This window comes from Culex quinquefasciatus, chromosome 3 (assembly GCF_015732765.1).
Source record: "Culex quinquefasciatus strain JHB chromosome 3, VPISU_Cqui_1.0_pri_paternal, whole genome shotgun sequence".
NCBI classification, from domain to species: domain Eukaryota; kingdom Metazoa; phylum Arthropoda; class Insecta; order Diptera; family Culicidae; genus Culex; species Culex quinquefasciatus.
Window position 1 is genome coordinate 157,065,944 of NC_051863.1, and position 21,209 is coordinate 157,087,152.

The 21,209-nt window shown below is 37.0% G+C and overlaps 3 protein-coding genes and 1 long non-coding RNA gene across 4 annotated transcripts; all 4 read left to right on the forward strand.

The window, feature by feature from the left end:
- Positions 1–2,162: 2,162 nt before the first annotated feature.
- On the forward strand, positions 2,163–4,330 carry LOC6051492 (nuclear pore complex protein Nup50; the record flags this gene model as incomplete). Its single annotated transcript, XM_038261299.1, has 3 exons — positions 2,163–2,586; positions 2,658–3,152; positions 4,266–4,330. Coding segments are annotated over 3 exons (984 nt in total), but the record flags the coding sequence as incomplete, so codon positions are not given.
- A 12-nt stretch (positions 4,331–4,342) lies between these two features.
- Positions 4,343–15,597, forward strand: LOC6050479 (cytochrome b5). Its single transcript, XM_001867047.2, has 3 exons — positions 4,343–4,654; positions 14,682–14,875; positions 14,943–15,597. The coding sequence occupies exons 1-3, from the start codon at positions 4,538–4,540 to the stop codon at positions 15,019–15,021; spliced, it is 390 nt and encodes a 129-aa protein (XP_001867082.1). The 5' UTR covers positions 4,343–4,537; the 3' UTR covers positions 15,022–15,597.
- Positions 4,665–10,149, forward strand: LOC119769582. Its single transcript, XR_005278435.1, has 2 exons — positions 4,665–4,930; positions 9,663–10,149. It is a non-coding gene; the product is annotated as an uncharacterized LOC119769582 (long non-coding RNA).
- A 58-nt stretch (positions 15,598–15,655) lies between the features above and the next one.
- On the forward strand, positions 15,656–19,501 carry LOC6050480. The gene is made up of 6 exons (XM_038262548.1): positions 15,656–16,257; positions 17,709–17,912; positions 17,966–18,115; positions 18,174–18,294; positions 18,358–19,053; positions 19,273–19,501. The coding sequence occupies exons 1-5, from the start codon at positions 15,696–15,698 to the stop codon at positions 18,731–18,733; spliced, it is 1,413 nt and encodes a 470-aa protein (XP_038118476.1). The 5' UTR covers positions 15,656–15,695; the 3' UTR covers positions 18,734–19,053; positions 19,273–19,501.
- Positions 19,502–21,209: the final 1,708 nt, after the last annotated feature.

Genomic DNA, 21,209 nt, shown 5'->3' on the forward strand with positions numbered 1-21,209 from the left:
TCCTCAGAAAAAAATACGCTTTATCGTTGTGAGCAATAATATCACAAATGTTATCTTAAATTTAGGACCCAGTTAAGCTTAAACAGGGTTCTAAAGCCCTATGTTAATGTTTATGTACAACCGAGTACAACCAGTACAACGGTTAAAAACACGATTAAAAGCAATTTCTTATCACTTTTTTCCTGTTTGAACCATAAAAATTAATTGACAATACAAAAAATTTTCGATGGAAAAACTATGGTTCCCTTGGAACGAGCTGTCAAGTACACCCCGGTGGTTGGTCACTTTTTTTCGTTTGACACATTTTTAGTTTGTACCCCGTTGGTTGGTCAAAGTCAAACTAAAAAGTGACGAACTGTCAATTTTTACACGGCGCTCACGCACACTATCAAAACAAACTGAAAAGTGACCCCGTTCGTTTGACAACAGTTGGTGTCAAACCATCGGGGTTTTTTTTTCAAAATTTATTTAATAATCCATTTTGAATCCTTTGCGATTGTCAAAAGGATCATTGATCTCAGAAAAATACGCTTTATCGATGTGAGCAATAATTTCACAAATCGACAGTAACATTTCAAAAGGCATCATGTACATTTTGACACTGTCTGGGTTATTGTATATTCTGAAAGTACTTCTAATAAGCTACCTCTCCACCAAAAATGAGCAAATGTTACTTCAGTAAAGACTGTTTAATCATGATTTTAAATAAAGTAACATAAACAAAATCTCTGCCATCAGCAGTCCCTGTTTATATAGCCCTGTCAACCTGTCAAACAAAAGGCTACATAAACCTCGTGACGAAAAAAAAGCAACATGAAAAAAGCGCCATGTACATTCGGCGAAGAAAAACGAATCATAACAAAGCGCCCCCCTCAGTGACAGCAGGGTGATATCGACGTTGGTGATTTCAAAAGAAGTTATGTTTTTTTTTTTCTCAAATAAAATTACGGAAATAATGTTTTATTGAATATGGATGATCAAGTATCAACAAAAGCAACGTTTTTCATCGTTTGTTATCATTAGAACATCTTAATTTGCTTTTATATAAAAATGGTAATTGAAAATGGATGCTCAACATTCAAATGCGTTTTTCTCAAGACGCATGGTTTGTACATGATGCTTTTTGAAATTTTGGCATCGAAATGTAATCTAAAATTTAGGACCCAGTTCAGTTTAAATAGGGTGTTGTATGGATCTCGCCAGAGCCTCGCCTCGAAACGTCATACAGGAAAAAAAAGCGGCGAACCGAAGATTCGCGTGACGTTTCGGAATTTTAACAGTCTGGAACGCATGAATTACCCCATTAGGCGGTTATCCGCACGGGTGAAATGAAAATTGTTGCATATGGCTGAGGTTGGAAATTTTGCAACTAATCTTAATTTATGATTAATTTACAATTTAAACAACAATCTAAAGCAAACCGGTTTAGAAACTAAAGATAAACTAAAGGCAGAATGATTTGTTGTGTAATTTTGCTTAGAATTGCGATGAAAGCGGTTCAAATTCAAAAAAATAATATATTTTTTTCTGCACTCTAGAATTTAACGAAATTTTGTTTATTATGTATGACTTTAAATCTAGTACACAACGGTTATAGAAAATTTTAACAAAAGGATTTTTTTGGTTCGATCGTCTACAAACAATCTCATGTTGGTAAACAAACGACGCCATATTGCCAATTTTGGTCGGTAGCTTATAATATCAGGCCATCGCCGGGGCCCTGGATCTCGCTGATAAACTCAATTTTTTCAGCACTTGTCGTATTTATCCAACTCGGATAAATGCACAATTCTAGAGTTTTCTTTAAAGGTCCTATAAACTAGAGTTTTTTTTAATAGGTCTTACAAACATATAATAGACAATAGTTTATAGGACCTCTTCAAAAAAAAAAAAACACTCTAGATACGTTTATAGGACCTTTTTTAAAAAAAACTTGTTGAATATACAAATACCGAGGGGTGAGACACATGCCCTAATTAATTAAAAATAATCGTTTAGTTAATTAGAATTTACAGTTAGTTGATTGGGATTATCGCTAATCAATTAGCGTATTCCTACCCTTCAAATTTTATCTTGGGCTGACGGATAAACGTCAACAAATCAAAACAAACCAAAAATATCACTCGTGGTTGCGGCCGTAAAGCAAACGTTTGGTAATTTAATTGGCCAAACTGGTTCTGGAACCGAGAACAGCACCCCTAGGACCCCCAGAGCTGATTGGAGATCGACGTTGGTATCGGCGGGTAACGAAACCAGACACGTTTCACGGCAACTGGAACGAGGAGGACGCGGCGGGACGATTTGCCCAGACGTCCGAGGACGAGCTGAAAAAACGCATCATAAAAACGATGTCGCCGCGTCATAAAAACGACAGGACACCGGGGGTGGATCCTACCGAGGTAGGAGCCAGTCCATTTTCGCTTCTCATTGGAATCGCAAAATCTACGAATGGGACGGCGGCCACGAAGTCCGCGATGGAAGCCAGCATCTTTGCCTCGACCGACCCGAGCAAGGTCTTTTTCGGGTTTGGAAGCTCGCCGAAGGAGAACACAGCAGGCTCCGCTGGCAAGGACACCGGGGATGAGAGTATGCGGAAAACGCGAAGGCGCTCATTGTGGCCGCAAATCTGGGATTCACGTTTGGAAGAATCGCGCCAGCGACGACTACAAACAAGGCCGCGGCACCGATTCCATTCAGCTTCGGGTTTGGCTCGACAAGTTCCACGCCCAGAACGGGCTTCATCTTCGCCAACGTGGCCAAATCCACCGAGGACAGCAAGCCGGACGAAAAGGCCTCCGCCGATGACGACGAGGTGGAGTTCACGCCGGTCAAGGAAAAGGACAGCATCTTCTCCAAGCGGTTCAAACTGTTCGTCAAAACTGACGGCAACTACTCGGACCGTGACATCGGAACTCTGCACATCAAAAAGGTGGACGGAAAGGTACAGGTCTTGGTTCGGGCCGACACCAGCATCGGCCAGATTCTGCTCAACATCATTCTGAACGAGGCGGTGCCGGTGCAGGGGATGGGCAAGAACAACGTCATAATGGTGTGCGTTCCGACGCCGGAGACGAAGCCGTCGGTGCTGCTGCCGGCCAAGAACGGCGAGGAGGCCGACGATCTGTATGAAACGCTGAACAAGTACAAGCAAAGTACAAGCCCAAATAAGTGGTCGGGTCATGGAAAATTTGTTAATGTTTCATTAAATAGGAAATAAATTACTCAATAAATATTAAAAAAAAAACAAGCGTTTTTCGGACGTGGTTATATCGCTGTGTCATGTGATCCCACGTTCACTTCCACGACGGTCATCACTACCGCAGAACCTAACCTTCACAGAAAAGACCCGGGCGCATGCTCCGGGACACCATTAGCGAGCGGTTAGTTATGATAAACAGTAGTCAATCAGCAAGTAGGTCGCCGAAGACCGAGCGCGACCCAGCTGATGATTAAAGATCTCGAGGCAGTGATGGAGACAACGCCGGATGTAGTACGGGCGAGGGCAAAAAGTCGATTGCCACCGGAACAGAATCGCAGCAGTAGAACTTGAAACTCGCCGTTGGGGATGAAGAGAACGAGGAGACGTGTAAGTGTTTAAGAAGCGGTTGAGTGAGAGTGGCATGACGCCAGACGAACCGACATCGGTGGCTTGGCCTAACAAAAGTTGCAGTAACCTGTTTTAAAACCGGTGAGTAATGGCTTTGACGATCCCCGATGTCGAAAAAGGCGTCCACTTCGGAGCCAAGGTCCTTGTTGCCTCGTCGAATAGGCCCATCTGGGACTGGATGGTAGAACAGAGACAGACGGGAGTTTGGCCGCGGTAGTAGCTGCTGCATCTTTCCGCGCTCCTCCTACTCTCGATTGGCCAAAATCTTCATAACTTTCGCCGACAGCTTCTTTTCCTTGGTCTCCTTCTTGTGCAGCACCAACTTGGCCGGGTTTAGTAGGCCTTCATGCCGAAATCCATGCTCTGGCTTTGCCCGGAACAGATTATTTTGAAAATTCAATGTTTTTCCTGTGTTTCAGTTCGAAGATAGAGACATTTTCAAGCTGTCAAAATGACTTTTCTCAACGACAAGATAACTTAATATAAGATGGGAATGGAATATCAAATCAGCGCTAATCAATTAGCCAGTTGACGAAAATCAGCGCTAATCAATTAGTGTAAAGATGATCGATTAACCGTGTCCTGCCCCTCGACAAATACTTAATATCTATGTTATATTTTTAAATATTTTTTTTTTTAAATGCCTTTTCATTCTCAGAAATAAAACTGGCCACCCTGGTGCGGCGCGGCGCGGAACCGCCCGGAAAGTGGCAGCTGGCATAAAACCGTGTGCCTTTTCAATTCGCTTTCGACAGTTCCGTGCCGTGTGTCAAGAAGTGAGGAAGTGTGTCTCGTAGCACAAGACGAAACAGAGAAAAAAAACTAGAGAGCCCCATTAGTGCCAGACTTAGTGCCAGTCATCAGCCCTAATCGTCGTCGTCGTCGTCGTCTGCCGGATCCAAAGTACAAAAAGAACCACACGAGTCCAGAATGTCGTCGGAAGTGAAAACCTACTCCCTGGCGGAGATCAAGGCCCACAACACGAACAAGAGCTCCTGGATCGTCATTCACAACAACATCTACGACGTGACGGAGTTCCTGAACGAGGTAGGTTCCAGCCAGAAGCTCCAGGGCGACGTGGACATTTTGCCACTTCTAATGGTAGCCGGGAGAGCGACTTAAGTCGCTCGCTGATAAGTGTGTGTATAATTGCTCAGATAACTCTCAGAGATGGGGGGTAAAACGGGGCTTCCAAGTGGGGTCTTTTGGAGATTTTACCACCCACCCACCGCTACCTCCCTTTGCCGTCGTAGCTGCGACCTCCCCGCGGATTATGTAATGGAAGAAAGCGGTTCAACGCGAGTCTTGTTTTGCAACTTGTTGGTCGGTGGCGCGGTGAAACCGTGGCAAACTTGTTTTAACCATAAACCGTAGAGGCGACTTGCAAGTTCATGGTTTTTGATGAACTTGCCCGTTTTAGTATCGGTGGTGAATTTCTTGAACAGCGGGGTTAACTTTCGTTTTCAGCACGCAACGCTTAAATACTTAAATACGCGTTCTAGGTTCTAGATATCTGGAACAGAACTCTGCTGCTGAGCTGTTGTGTCCAATGTGTATTGCAAGGTTCAAGGTCACCAATCATCTGGTTCAAGTGATTGAAAGCGATTTCTTCGCAGTATATCTACGACAGCTTCATTGTACGACGTATTGCGAGATGTTTTTCCCCACCCGTGATGAGTCGTCCAGCTCAGTATAGGGGAGAGTGGAGCCATGCGAATTCGTCAACTAAGAGTTATAAAGTTTTTTTTTCGATTTTTCGATCAAAATCTAAACATAACGATTTGTGTCAGATCATTGCAGATTTGTATTAAAATTGTTGATTTTTTTTCTTGTATACTTAGGACTTAAATACAGCGCAATAATATAAATATAAGCTAGTCAGGAGTTTGAGAAATCTTCTGTTTCCATAGTGAATATGTACATTTTTGGAGCAACATTTGAAAAGGTAGCCGGGGAGGCTAGCTATTATTGTACATTTCTAGCAAAACATAACAATAGGGCCGAAGCCGAAGCGTAAACAAAGCTAGCTTACTTTTTCAAAAGGTCCTATGTTCATAGGAAACCCATGGCGCACTGGTTGTTTTGAAAAAAGTAATCTAGAAAGAGTTTATCCTGCTCGTTCCTAATGTAAACATCAACTGACGGAAGCAAGATAGACTTTTTGTTTACACTTCGGCTTCGGCCCTATTGCAATGTTTTGCTTGAAATCGAGATTTGTGAAAAAAAATTACTTGTTGAAAATTTGAAAGGGACTGTACGACATATTGTACATACGGCCTTTCATTACACGCGTTTAAATGGGACGAAAGGCCGTAAGTGCAATGTCGTACCGCCCAGTTGCTCCAGTCATAATTGAAAATCCACTTAAAAAAGAAAGTGTTTAAATTTTGACGTGTTCGTGCTGTCTTGTCGTAAGTCGTAATGTTTCGAGAAAATGAGTTTGACCTTAAATAAACAAAAACACGATTACGGATGTAAACAATAACAAACATATTTTGTGTGGCTGACCGTTCTATGGATTGTCGCGAAATTTGGTTGCCTGAGTCCCGAGTTTTGATCAATGCTGAATATAGGGGAAATTCTCGTATCTTTGACAGGTTAAGCTCTCGCTCCTAACTCCATCCAATTTGCTGATTTTCACTATTTAAACAACTAATTTTGCAAAACTTTTGGTAGAAACTTGCTTGCTCACTTCTTATTGAGCTATTTATCACTCGATTTCAGTTGAAAACGCTTTTATTTAGCTTTAATTACATGTCAAAGTTCTGACCTGTCAACATTAGAGGCACGCTGGAATTAGATGCTGTTCCCCTAGTAGACGTGCAGGTAAGTGCATCTCCAGCGCTGGGTGCAAACATCGAAGCTAATTTGCACCCGACGTCAACCCCATCGCGGTAGCTGTCGCGGTAGCAAATTTGCTCTCAGTTCTTCAGGATTTCACTTTGCTACCCGGTATTCAGTCTGTTTGCTACCGCTTCAAATGGAATTATGCACGGAAAAATCAAATCAAGCACGGAAAAAAATTTATAAAATCTAAAAAAAATATTTTTTTTTAATTAAAAAAATTTAAAAAAAAAATTAATAAATTTAAAAAATTAAAAAAATTTAAAAAATTTAAAATAATTTAAAAATTTTAAAAACCTAAAAAATTAAAAAAAATTCAAAAATTTAAAAAAAAATCAAAAATTTCAAAAATGAATATTTGAATTTTTAAGTTTTTAAATTTTTGAATTATTCAATTATTGAATTTTGGAATTTTTGAATTTTTGAATTATTGAATTATTGAATTATTGAATTATTGAATTATTGAATTATTGAATTATTGAATTATTGAATTATTGAATTATTGAATTATTGAATTATTGAATTATTGAATTATTGAATTGTTGAATTATTGAATTATTGAATTATTGAATTGTTGAATTATTGAATTATTGAATTATTGAATTTTTGAATTTTGGAATTTTTGAATTTTTGAATTTTAAAATTTTTAAATTTTTGAATTTTTGAATTTTTGAATTTTTGAATCATACATCATATCATGCATAGAGCAGATACAAAAATCTCCGAAACACGCATTCAAAACTTTGCCCCCGGCTTGTCGGTACTTGTTGGGTATCAGAAAATGAGTACCCGACAGGTACCGACACATATTTTTCTTCTACAGATGAACTTGAGATCAAATTTGATACCTGCTTTGCTACGCGCGGTGGGAGACTCGGGGGCAAACTCGAGAGCAAATTTGGTGGGAATCAAATCGGGTAGCAAATGGTTTAACTTTCGACATTTTCGAAAAATGAAATTCTTTGAAATTTTCAATAGGATTAAAAAGTTTAATAAACTTTTAGCATTTCCAGGCATGAATCAACACATCATTATTGATTTTGAAGGTAAACGAGAGCAAAAAATGATAAAAACCCATTTTTGCCCCCCGCGGTGGGCTTGTTTCGGTGGCAAATTTGCTACCCTAGCGGTGGGGATGACGGAGTTTTTTCAAGGTGGCAAATTTGATCTCGGTATTCATGAGCCGGCCGCTGTGGGTCTCGTGGCGCAGGGGTAGCGGCTTCGGCTGCCGATCCCGATGATGCTATGAAACGCGGGTTCGATTCCCGCCTTATCCACTGAGCTTCTATCGGATGGTGAAGTAAAACGTCGGTCCCGGTTTCTCCTGTCTCGTCAGAGGCGCTGGAGCAGAAATCCCACGTTAGAGGAAGGCCATGCCCCGGGGGGCGTAGTGCCAATAGTTTCGTTTTTTCATGAGCCGGGTGCAAATTTGATTTGCACCCCAGCGCTGGAGATGCCCTAAGAGTGGCAAAACGCCCGCTGCCTATAAATTGGCAACTTGTAGCAATTGCAAGCTGTGTCAAAATAGCACGATCTAATCCGAACTATCGAGAAATTAAAAGTGCAACTTGGATTTAAACTTTCTGTCAAGCTTCTGTGAAGTTTTCCATGCCAGCTGGGAAAGTTTCACTCTATATATGTTATCGGCTCACAGAGAGCTTTTTAATTTATCGACACAATTTATATAAGAAGTGCCAATACTGCACGAAGGTTTTTTTTTTACAATTGGGTCCTAAAATTAAGCTTAAATTTGTGATATTATTGTTCACAACGATCAAGCTTATTTTTCTGAGTACAATGACCCTTTAAACGAACGCAAAAGATTTAAAATGGATTTTTAATTCAATTTTAAAAAATTAACTTCACGGCCCTTCTTGACCGAAAAGGTCCTACTTGACAGCTCATTCCAAGGGGATCATAGTTGATCCATCGAAAAAATGTTGTACTGCCAATAATTTTTTTTGCGTTAAAATAAAAAAAGAAAGTGATCAGAAATGGTTTTAAATTGTGTTTTTTTTACCGTTGTACATAAAAATTGACATAGGGCTTTAGCACCGACGAATCGTCCGTGGCTTTAGTACCCAATTTTTGAAGAATATCTCAGGGTTGAAATCGAGTTTTATAGAATCACTCGTCTCATAACTGAGTTTTTTGCAAACTCATTGTGAATGTCCTAGTCAGCGCTGATAGCACATCGCGACGGTGATGAGAAGACAAATCTTTTTACCAGTCCATATTTGGACCCAAGAAACTGATAAGCCTCCCAAAGCTATCGTAGAAAAAAACAGTATCGTCATTGCTCCCCTCGGCTAGTTGCTGATTAGGCTGAATTTTATCTTATCACAAATAGAATGAACAAAAAACGGCAACACCTTCCCGGCAAAGTTATAGCTGTATGGCAATGCATCTTCTGGAACCTTCGCCTCACACTCGAGAAAATGCACTCGAAGCACATGGTAATTTACCCCTGTCTCGTTAATGACCCGCGCGCCACACTCGTTCGCGATCGTCGTTTACAGGTAACATGTGTGACCTAACTAACACTGCAACACAACACATTCAAAGTTGATCAGTCGGGAATAAAAGCAAGCAACAAAGCGGATTCAAGACGACGGGGAGTGATGGTGGTGACCTTGGACAAAATTTGGACACATTACGATTGGGGTTGACTGACTCTTGTTTTATTTTACTTGATTTTACTGATAAAGAGACCAGTTCGCCGTTAAAGCGCAATTTGGGGATCCAGTTTGTTTCCGATCGTTAAATTCGATTAGACGTCAAGTCTCGGAATCCCCATTGGAAGAAGCTCGTTTAGAAAAATATTTCAATTATAGGCGTTTAAATCAATGTCCCAATGCTAACAAATGTGTTGTTCACTATTTTTTGTAGCTCAAATGCAAATAATAACTTTAATTCGCCAAAGTAGAGTTCGGATTTCCTAGAAGTTGATTCAAAATTCCGAAACATCCAAAGTTACTTCTTAAAAGTTTACAAACGAGAATTGTTTGAAGAGCTGTCTATACCAATATAATTTACTGATGCAATTTAGTTAATTGTCTACCAATCAGCATGCAATACTTATTAGACTAAAATCACTTTAGTTTTTCTACGGCATGGTAAATACCGGAACCCGATTCGAGACGTTTCATTGTGATGGTGATATCTATTATAGTCTCAGTGTGAATGGATGTTTGATTTATACTTCAATCAGTGATACTCATACAGTTAGCGGTCAGTGATACATACAGTTGCATAGTTGGTAATTGTGGTGAAACCCGTAAACAACAAAAATACCTGATCGCAAACTCGCGTGCGGCTGTCTAGGGAATAGGGGAAGATGGAGCCACTTCTAATACAGTTTTCGAATAATGATTTTTGGTAATACCAAATATATTTTTTTTATTTTTTATCTTTTTCATGACAATATAATTATTCTCCCGAATGTACTTGTTCCTCAGAAAGGCAGAAAATCCTCCAGAATTCTAAAGATATTTTGTTTTACCCAATTGTCTTACCACTTTCCACTATATTTTAGTAGTTTTCAATTCAATTCAATTTGTGTTTTTATTAGAATTTAGCAGTTCTGTTCCAGGTGCTACATTTGCCATTCAGAGATTTGGAGAACCTTTGAGCTGCGATCATTTCATAAGCCTTTGCAGGGAGGGTACATATTTTTACGTTTAGGATTTTAGAGAAAATTTTTTTTAGAAAAAGCCCTAGATTTATGATTTTAGTAGTTTTTTATAAATTTAAAATTAGCAGTTTTTGCAATTCCATTTTAAAACTATATTATACCCTTTTGAAATGTTAGTCAGCAGCAATCAGAAGTCCAATCTTCAATAATTCTTAAACAAATTTATATGAAACAAGCTAAACTCGAACAACTTCGTCTTGTCTTTGTTCGTTTCTTGACGTTTTTAACTTGTTTGCTTATTCTGCCTCTTGCGATCAAAATTTGATTTTACGTAACTTTTTCCACACAATCTGCTGATTTTCCGGAATCGGTTCCAGAGTGGCCAAAGTTGTCACTTTTTGGCGTAAGAACCTTCCTTGGACTTATACGAACCCAACGCATTTTTTATATATCTAGAGTAAATTTTCAAAACAACCTGTGAGTCACTTTGCGCAAAGCGATTCAATTTTCCATATAAATTTGTATGAGGAAAACCATTTTTACTACAACTACAACTTGCCGAAGAGAGTATGGTGCTAACTTGCTCCTGAAAGAAGATATTAGGTTTTACAGCGTGACGTCACATGCGCACACGCACACACATTTTTACAGAGACACACGTGCAAAAAATGTAAACAGTGCAGCCAAGCTGTCAAATTTCTAACCTCAGAACCGAGTCGGCGTAAAACCTTATAGCGTCCTCAAAACTCGTCTAAAACGTAGTTTTGTATTTTTTTTTAAGGGGCAAGCTGAGCAATTCTCTACGAAATCAGTTTTTTTTCTTAAATTTTAATTTTTGTATTCTTTAATCCGACTGAAACTTTTTTGGTGCCTTCGGTATGCCCAAAGAAGCCATTGGGCGGTCTCTATCACTCAAGTATCGGACTAACATTCCCATCCACTTCCCCGTGACCCTACCACTGGTCGTGGCCAGCGCCGGTATTGATCAGCATGATAGGGGCCTTTGAGAAGTTGCGAAGCGAGGAAAGATAGCTCCCACTTATCTTCCACGGCTCGTGGATGTAACTTCTGGAGGTCCTGGTCAATAACGGAGTAGCAACTGCGGGTGGGCACCTATGCTATGCTTATGCCTTCGGTATGCCCAAAGAAGCCATTTTGCATCATTAGTTTGTCCATATAATTTTCCATACAAATTTGGCAACTATCCATACAAAAATGATGCATGAAAATTCAAAAATCTGTATCTTTTGAAGGATTTTTTTTATCGATTTGGTGTCTTTGGCAAAGTTGTAGGTAAGGATAAGGACTACACTGAAAAAAATTATACACGGTAAAAAAATGTGATTTTTAATTTAACTTTTTGTCACTGAAACTTAATTTGCAAAAAAACACTATTTTTATTTTTTTTATTTTTTGATATGTTTTAGGGGCGTAAAACGCCAACTTTTCAGAAATTTCCAGGTTGTCCAAAAAATCTTTTACCGAGTTATGAATTTTCGAATCAACACTAATTTTTTTTCAAAAAATCGAAATATTTGTCGCAAAAATTTTTCAACATCATATTTCGACGTAAAATTGAATTTGCAATCAGAAAGTACTTCAATGAAACTTTGATAAAGTGTTTTCTAGTTATAGCCATTTTTATGTAACTTTTTTCAAAATAGTCGCAGTTATTGATTTTTTAAAAATAGTGCCCATGTTTTCCCACTTTTGAAAAAAATATTTTTGAAAAGCTGAGAAAATTCTCTATATTTTGTTTTTTTTTTTAACTTTGTTGATACGACCTTTAGTTGCTGAGATATTGCCATGCAAAGGTTTAAAAAGCAGGAAAATTTATGATTTCTAAGTCTCACCCAAACAACCCACCATTTTCTAACGTTGATATCTCAGCAAGTAATGGTCCGATTTTCAATGTTAAAATATGAAACATTCGTGAAATTTTCCGATCTTTCCGAAAAAAATATTTTAAATTTTTTTAAATCAAGACTAACATTTCAAAAAGGCGTAATATTGAATGTTTGGCCCTTTTGAAATGTTAGTCTTGATTTGAACATTTTAAAAGTATTGTTTTCGGAAAGATCGGAAAACGAATATTTCATATTTTAACATTGAAAATCAATGAAAATTTCACCAAGGTACTTTTTGATTGCAAATTTGATTTTACATCGAAAAATGAAGTTGAAAAATTTTTGCGACCAATATTTCGATTTTTTTGAAAACTTAGTGTTGATTCAAAAAATCATAACTCAGTCAAAGATTTTTTGCACAACCTAGAAATTTCTGAAAAGTTGGCATTTTACCCATATCAAAAAATAAAAAAAAATTAAATAGTGTTTTTTTGCAAATCAAGTTTTAGTGACAAAAAGTTCGCAATTCGCAATTTTCAGTGTAAGAACGGGTCTTGACCGATCTTATGCACTAGGTTCCCGACGAACACGCACTGCCCTTACACCTACATCTCACCCTTGCTCTGAGTCAGTACGAGCAGCACGCTAGAACACGCTTTGAGTGTTCGTGCCAGGCATGCACACCTTCTTTTCCGGTTACGCATTTTAACTCGGCCGGGGGTGGTACATTGCGTAGGGTTTGATGTAAGTATAAGCGCCTAACCATTTAAAGTGTGCCTATCAACTTTCATTAAAGCAAAAACTGTTTTATTTTCAGTTTGAATTCAAAAACTTATTGTTATTTATCGCGGTGTTTTGTTACAATTTTTGGTCCTAAGCATGTTATAAAAGTTTACCAAAAATACAATAGTAATATTTGTGTTAATCCTTTAACCATTCCATAAATTGAGTAAGGGCTCAAACCTCACTTGTTTGAAAAAAAGGGTGAAGATTGAAAACAATAGACAGTAAAAGAGAATTTATTTTATAAAAATCAAGTATCAATAGTAAGAGAATGATGAGCGTATTTTGAAGAATAAAAATGAGAAGCTAGATGTATTAGATGTATAATTAGACAATAGTTAATAAATAGAGATACAAAACAAGCTTAGATTATAGTAATGAGAATTTATATGACAGATAAAGAATTATTCAAATAAATAAATTCGCAATAAAATGAAAAAATATTAGGCGAATGATAAATAGACTTGATATTACTAGTACATTAAGGAAAAGTATATTTTTAAGGCAAAAAAAAAAACAAAACAAAGTTTGTTACAGCAGTATCAATTGATAGAAAAGAGTGGAAAAGCTTTGAGAGATAAGAGAATCAAAAGTTAGTAAAATTAAAATCAAATGTTGGATATTAAATAGAAGAATCAGTGAAGAATTGGGAATCAGAAGAGCAAAATAAAAATAGGAGATAGGTGGTAGCTGAGAATGAAGAGAAGAGAGACCCCGTTGTGCGATGTTTCAGGTACATCCACAGCAGTTGACTCAACATACTGCGAATCAAAACAATACCGTCTACAATCACAAATTACTTCCCCCACATTGTCGCGCCCCTTTCTTTTAGCCGTCTCGACTCTGACCCGCGGTGGTCAAAGGTTTACGATCCGTTTCCACAGGCCACCAGCTAGGTCATCATGAAAACCAAGCCAACGTGGAGGTAAGAAAATAGGACACTCGCAAGGAACCAGAGCTATACTGTTCTGATCAAGATAATTCGGATGATCTAACAGAACTACGGATGTAGTTAGTTACGCTCCTTCCAGGATGTTCCTTACGTGGACGTCAACCGAAGAGCACGCAACAAGGTCAGTGCCATTGCATGCTCTTAGGTATCAATCCTTGGCCTGCAAGTTTTAGTGACAAAAAGTTAAATTAAAAATCAACAATTTTTTTTTACTGCGTATCATTTTTTTTTAAGTGTAGTCCTTATCCATACCTACAACTTCGCCGAAGACAGCAAATCGATCCAAAAATTCCTTCAAAAAATACAAATTTTTGAATTTTCATGCATCATTTTTGTATGGACAGCTGCCAAATTTGTATGGGAAATTATATGGACAAACTAATGATGCAAAATGGCTTCTTTGGGCATACATACCGAAGGCACCAAAAAAGTTTCACCCGGATTAAAAAAAACAAAAATTAAAATTAAAAAAAAAAAGATCAATTTCGTAGAGAACTGCTCGTAACTTTTAAAATACAAGGGTTTTATGGGACGGTCAAAACGGTTCAAATCGGTTAGCCAGTTCAGAGATAATCGAGTGCATTTTTTTGCTGCACGGACTAACAGACATACATTCGCACAGACATTTGTTCAGAATTTGATTCTGAGTCGATAGGTATACGTTAAGGGGGTCTGCGAGGTCGAATTAAGAAGTTCTTTTTTTCGAGTCATTTTATAGCCTTTCCTTTATAAGGGATTCGTTTACCTTTCTTACTAAAGAAAGGTATTGGATTTGCTTTTGGCTCCGACTCAAAATTAAGCTTCGTAATCCGATCATTTCTCGAGAAATATTCATTGGAAAAATCTCCAAAAAATATCGAGGACGATCGATTTTCGATGCCCGATCGACAATGAATTTTTTATCACCAATATTCGAATTTTGAGGATCAATTTTTTATTCCATTTTCAATGTTAAAAAAAATAATCGTTAGGGATTTCTTTTTATTTTAAAATCTTTCTTATTATTCCTTGCAGCACCCCGGCGGCGAAGAGGTCCTGCTCGAGCAGGCCGGCAAGGAAGCGACGGAAGCGTTCGAGGATGTCGGCCACAGCACGGACGCGCGCGAGATGATGAAAAAGTTCAAGGTGGGCGAGCTGATCGAGTCCGAGCGGAAGCAGGTCCCGGTCAAGAAGGAACCCGACTGGAGCACCGAACAGAAGGACGAAAAGTGAGCATCATCTAACGAGTAGTTTAGTGGTCATGATTTTCTTATGATTCTTTTTGTTTTGTTGTAGCTCCCTCAAGTCATGGATCGTGCCGCTGATTCTGGGACTGCTGGCGACCATCATCTACCGGTTCTACTTTACCCAGTAAAACCGCGGAAAAGAACAAGAGAGAGAGAGAGAAAATGTGTGTTACTTCAGATCCGATGCTGCTGTTTCTGTTTCCGTTCATTCCAAACAAGAGCATCTCTGCTTCCTCCAATCACGAGAATATTTTGTAAGCTTGCACCGCGCGCGCACACACACACATTTTGACCACCACCACATTGCCAATGACAAACGAAGGAGAAGAACAATTTTAGCGATAGGAGGGTACAAAGGTAACTAAACGCGTAAGAACCAAAAAAGCAGTTGAGAGAGATAGAAGAAAATCGCATTCGCGGTTTGTGTGCGTGCTTTACGTTTCTTCGATTCAGGGATATCGTTCCGGCCAGCTCTAGGCGATTCGCACCACACGAGGGAACTAAAATGGCATTTCATTGCGTCGATTATGACGAGCAACAAAAAAAAAAAGAGGTTTCTGTTTTCTATTATAACATTGTCTAGTGTGATGGGGAATAGTGTTCGCAAATCAAAATTTTTAACACCTACGGCTAAACGAGTTTTTCTTATTTAAATAATTATTATGTTAAACTGATTCGGGAATAAAAACCTATATTTGTATGTATGTGCAATGTGATTCCTTTCCACGCCGAAATTCAACCTCAAATTGTGCTAGATTGGTAGTCTGTACACAACTCTCAAACAGAGACAACGCAATTCAGCATGTCCAGTTTCTTCGTCACAACTGATAAGCTTCGAATCTACTTCTTAATCACCCTGCTAATCCTAACCTCAAAGCTCACATCATCCGAACCGTGCGGAACACGGCACAATTCAACTTGGCCATGGCACGTCCAACTGGTGGACGCAAACCCAACCAATCGGACCGTCTTCTGCGCTGGCACCCTGCTCAGCGCTCAGCTGGTGATTACGGCGGCCCATTGTCTGCACGACCGTAACGGAGATCCCATCGAGCTCGACCGGCTGCTGGTGCTGTTGGCCAACGGTGACCTTAGACCTGCCACGAACACATTTTACCCCAAACCGTACGATCCGAAACGGTTAGACCACGACGTGGCAATGGTGGCGCTGGATCGGAAGGTTGCGTTCAGCAATCTGGTTGGACCCGTTTGTTATGCGGATTTCGGTAAATTTGAAGATGTTCGGAGCCCTGCCTTCGGGGATCGTTCGTTGGAAATGCAGAACGAGGAAGCTTGTCGGCAGACGACCACCAAGCTGTTTAAATTGACGTACGAAAAGGCGATTTGCTTGGGCGCGTTTAATGGTGAGTTTTGATGAAAAGATCAATTTTCAAATTTCTATATTTTTTTTGAGTTTTTATTTGAGTTTTTTTTTATTTTTTGATTTTACGAATTTGATTAATTTTTTGACTGTTTTGAATTTATTTTCTTTCGAACTTCAACTTCAAGTTTTTCAAAAAATTAAATCTAAAAAAAGAATTTTTGATTTTTTTTTGGATTTTTCTCAATTTTTTTAATTTTCAAAGCTTTTCAAAATCTTGGATTTAAAAAATATGAACTTTGGAATTTTAGAATTCAGGAATTTAGGAATTTAATAATTTAAGAATTTAGGAATTAAGGAATTTTAGAATTTAGGAAATTAGGAATTTTAGAATTTTAGAATTTTAGAATTTTAGAATTTTAGAATTTTAGAATTTTAGAATTTTAGAATTTTAGAATTTTAGAATTTTAGAATTTTAGAATTTTAGAATTTTAGAATTTTAAAATTTTAGAATTTTAGAATTTAGAATTTCAGAATTTTAGAATTTTTGGAATTTTAGAATTTTAGAATTTTAGAATTTTAGAATTTTAGAATTTTAGAATGTTAGAATTTTAGAATTTTAGAATTTTAGAATTTTAGAATTTTAGAATTTTAGAATTTTAGAATTTTAGAATTTTAGAATTTTAGAATTTTAGAATTTTAGAATTTTAGAATTTTAGAATTGTAGAATTTAAGAATTTTAGAATTTTAGAATTTTAGAATTATAGAATTATAGAATTATAGAATTTTAGAATTTTAGAATTTTAGAATTTTAGAATTTTAGAATTTTAGAATTTTAGAATTTCAGAATTTTAGAATTTTAGAATTTTAGAATTTTAGAATTTTAGTATTTTAGAATTTTAGAATTTTAGAATTTTAGAATTTTAGAATTTTAGAATTTTAGAATTTTAGAATTTTAGAATGTTAGAATTTTAGAATTTTAGAATTTTAGAATTTTAGAATTTTAGAATTTTAGTATTTTAGAATTTTAGAATTTTAGAATTTTAGAATTTTAGAATTTTAGAATTTTAGAATTTTATAATTTTAGAATTTTAGAATTTTAGAATTTTAGAATTTTAGAATTTTAGAATTTTAGAATTTTAGAATTTTAGAATTTTAGAATTTTAGAATTTTAGAATTTTAGAATTTTAGAATTTTAGAATTTTAGAATTTTAGAATTTTAGAATTTTAGAATTTTAGAATTTTAGAATTTCAGAATTTTAGAATTTCAGAATTTTAGAATTTTAAAATTTTAGAATTTTAGAATTTTAGAATTCTAGAATTTTTGAATTTTACAATTTTACAACTTTTGAATTTTTGAATTTTTGAATTTTTGAATTTTTGAATTTTTGAATTTTTGAATTTTTGAATTTTAGAATATTAGAATTTTAGAATTTTAGAGTTTTAGAGGAATTTTCGAATTTGTTTATTGATTTTTTTTTCGCTATATCATAGAATCCCACCAGTACAATCAAAAAGCTGGCAGTGGGCTGGTGATCGATTCCGGCTCCACCTGGATTCTAGTCGGCGTTCTGATGTACACAACGGGGCAATCCGCGGACCAAATTGACTATGCCGGAGGAGTCAGCATCGAGCGCTACTACAAGTGGATCGGACGGGTTATAAACCACTTCTCGGATCCGGATCTCGTTAATAAAAGTTTGTAAATATCGCGATGGGCTTGGCATTTCATTAAAGGTTGTTAATTTTAGAATGCAAGCAGTACACTGGTGGTCGTGAAGCAATTTCAAACATCCTGTATTCAGTGCATGTAATGGATACACAGGTGAACCAGCTATGCCATGGAGTGATCGTGAGTCCTCGTTTCGTGGTGACGATAGCAGAATGTGCTAAGAAAACTAGTAAGTTAAACTTTATTGTTTGAGAGAGAGAGAATTTAACAACTCGATTAAATTGCAGAACGTATAATGGTCTACAATGGGCAGAGTTTTAAAAGTCAGGAAGTCTTTGCCAAAGCAAAGGTGCACTATGAAGAATGGAATAACAAATTGGCACTCATTGACCTAGGTCGTAACATAAGGTTAGATATTTTTGAAAAATTATCCTGATACAATTAAATTCTTCAAACTTTAACATTGTGCAGTTCTCCCGGCTCGGTCATCAGTTGTCTGTGGAATGGACGCGTAGTGCAGAACTTCACCAAGGTCCTGTCCCTTCGTGGTGGGTCCCTGGCAGAGCAATACGTAAGCCACGTCCAGTACCGACCGGGATCGCCGCTGCAGGTCCGTTATCGCTGTCCGGCGCACCAGCAACACTCTTGGAATAAAACTTTCGGCGATCTGATTGGAGTTAAAGTGGCTCGAGAACAACGGCCCCGGATTGCGGGCCTGCTGGACGGAGTTCCCCCGTGTGATACGTTTGACCATTTCTACAACAGGCAGAGAACGGCCGAGGCCATCAGCTTGCAGCAGTACTTGCCCTGGATTGAGGATCTCGTTTGGAGGGGTGGATCGGGATAAGAAAACCGCTTTAGTCCAATCTTACCCCTGCTGACGGTTAAAAATTTCCTACTCATCTAACGAATGCAATCTTCTTACGCAACTGTAACTTTGGAAAGCAACGAGGTTTATTTTATTGATTTAGTTACGATAGAATCCGAATGTTTTCTTAAATATTTTAATTACAAAACAAAATTGTTTTAATTTTGCTGATAACAGTCCCAAACGTACTTTCCTGCATAAAACTATCAGTAAATCTCGCCAGTTGCAGTTCAATCGTGTAGCGAAGAGGATCAGCGATTTACAGGGACGTTCAGCTACAATTTTCAATCATGAAATTGGTAAGATGGACTTGGATTAGTTCTTTTACTATGTGATTATACAATTCACTTATTTTGTCAGACAATTATATTCCTGGTACTAATGGTTATTTTCGGAGTTGCTTTCGGATATCCTGAAGGGGAGCCAGATACTGCTGTTGAGCCTGCGGTGATAAAGTGTTCTACAGTTAATTGCGTTGCACAATAACTTACATAAGACATGTTGAATTATAATTTCAGAAAGAAGCTGGTTCCTCGGCTGGTTCTCACGAGCATCATCACGGACACCACTGCGGTGGTGGAAAGTCGCCAGCTCCGGCAGATGGCGCAGCTTCACGATCGTTAGTGGAACCGATAGTAGAGTAGTTTGGGCAAATAAATATAAATCATTGCAAGCCAGTTGCAAAACCTCAAATGATTACAATAAATCAATGAAGTGAGTTAAAGAAAAAAAGGTCTAAAATAAAAATAATATTTGATTTTTGTAATTATTGATTAAGATGACACATTGCCATGAAAAAGAAGCAATAATTCTATTAATTATTCCATACTCCTTACAATTGTAAGGCTGATCATATGACTTTTTGAAAAGAAATTGTATTTTTTAGATAATATCGAACATTTGATCACACTAAATTTTAGAATTATTTTGTTTAATAAAGTTCACCATTTTGATGCTACATTTTGCTGGGACCATTACAAATTTGGAGACGCCGGAATGAATCGGCTTCAAGGCAAGACCAAAGGCCTCGGATCGTTTTGTACCCTTCAAGGAATTGTTCGCAAAGGTATGCAAATTTCGTCAGATTTGAATTACTTTTACGGGTAAATTTCCATTTAAATTTATTTCTGCTCAAAGCAAGCAAATTTTCAACCAAATGTGCTGAAATTTGAGCTACAGTATGTAAAAAAAGTATTTACACCCCTTGGGCACTATGCACATTTTGTGATGAAACTTGTAAAAAATTCAAAGTTTGACAGGAATCTAGTACTACGTTTTGTTCAGAAACTCATGTCAAACATTTTGCTACAAAAAGCTCATGAAAAGATGATTTCTATAAAAAGTTATATAACAAATACTATTACGAAAATAAAAAAGGTGCAAAAAAAGTTTGTACACCTTTCGAAAAATTAACATAAATAATGTTATTTGTTGACAAATCACCATAAATCCAGTCTCCCAACTCCAAATAGGCATCATTGACTGATTAAAAAAATAATTTGGATTGAATATAAAGTTTACTAACTACTTAGTATAAAAGTTTATATAACTCTGGAAATTCTATATAAAAGTTATCTAAACTTAATTTTGCAAACTTTTAATTCAACTAAATGTCAATATATTACCATAGAATTGCTAAATAAACATTTTGGAGTGGGTATAACACCGTTTTGAAGGTATTTGTATCGATAGAATAGATTTTTCGTTGGAATTTCGTACCAACCCGGAATTACGGTATCAAAAGATCGGAAATTTCATGCCCTTTCTGATGCCACATAGGTTGACTTGTGAATCGTGAATAGAATATTTTTTCAGTGTGGTAGAAATCTGAATAGCAAATAAGCTTACGCAAATATTAGAACGAGTCAAATTAAAAAGCTGTCAAAGGCAAACAAGCTTTCCGGTAAAAATATTAACGAGACTGAAAAATCAAGTCTGTCATATAGAAATTACCAAAAACCACCAAAAAACTTATTTTTTCGACATTTATTTTTTTTTAAACCAGTGTATCTTTCCAAGGATTGGACATAGGACAATGGTCAATATGGAGACTTTTACGTAGAATTGTCTGGCGAATCGATTCCCACTATTGGTTTTTAAAAACTTTGACGTTTAGACCACTTTTCAAAAAAACAGTTTTGGTAAGTGATGTTTGTGTTTTTTTAAAGAGACATACCATCTTGCAATTTTCGTCAGTCTTTTTGTAACATCTTAGGCTATTTCCTAAAAAAAAATTAAAGAAAAAAATCGTGATATCACCTTAAAATTTTACTTTTTAACTTAAACATAAAAAAATCTCGTAGAAGTGGCGTGTATTTTTATTTCAATGTATTTTTTTTTTTTTTTTTTGAAAGCCCGTCCAATTTCCTACAAGTTTGTCTTTGACCACTTTTTGATACGATGCAACGGCTTACAGTAATTTTTAAATTGCAAAATACAAAAATATTTAAATAAC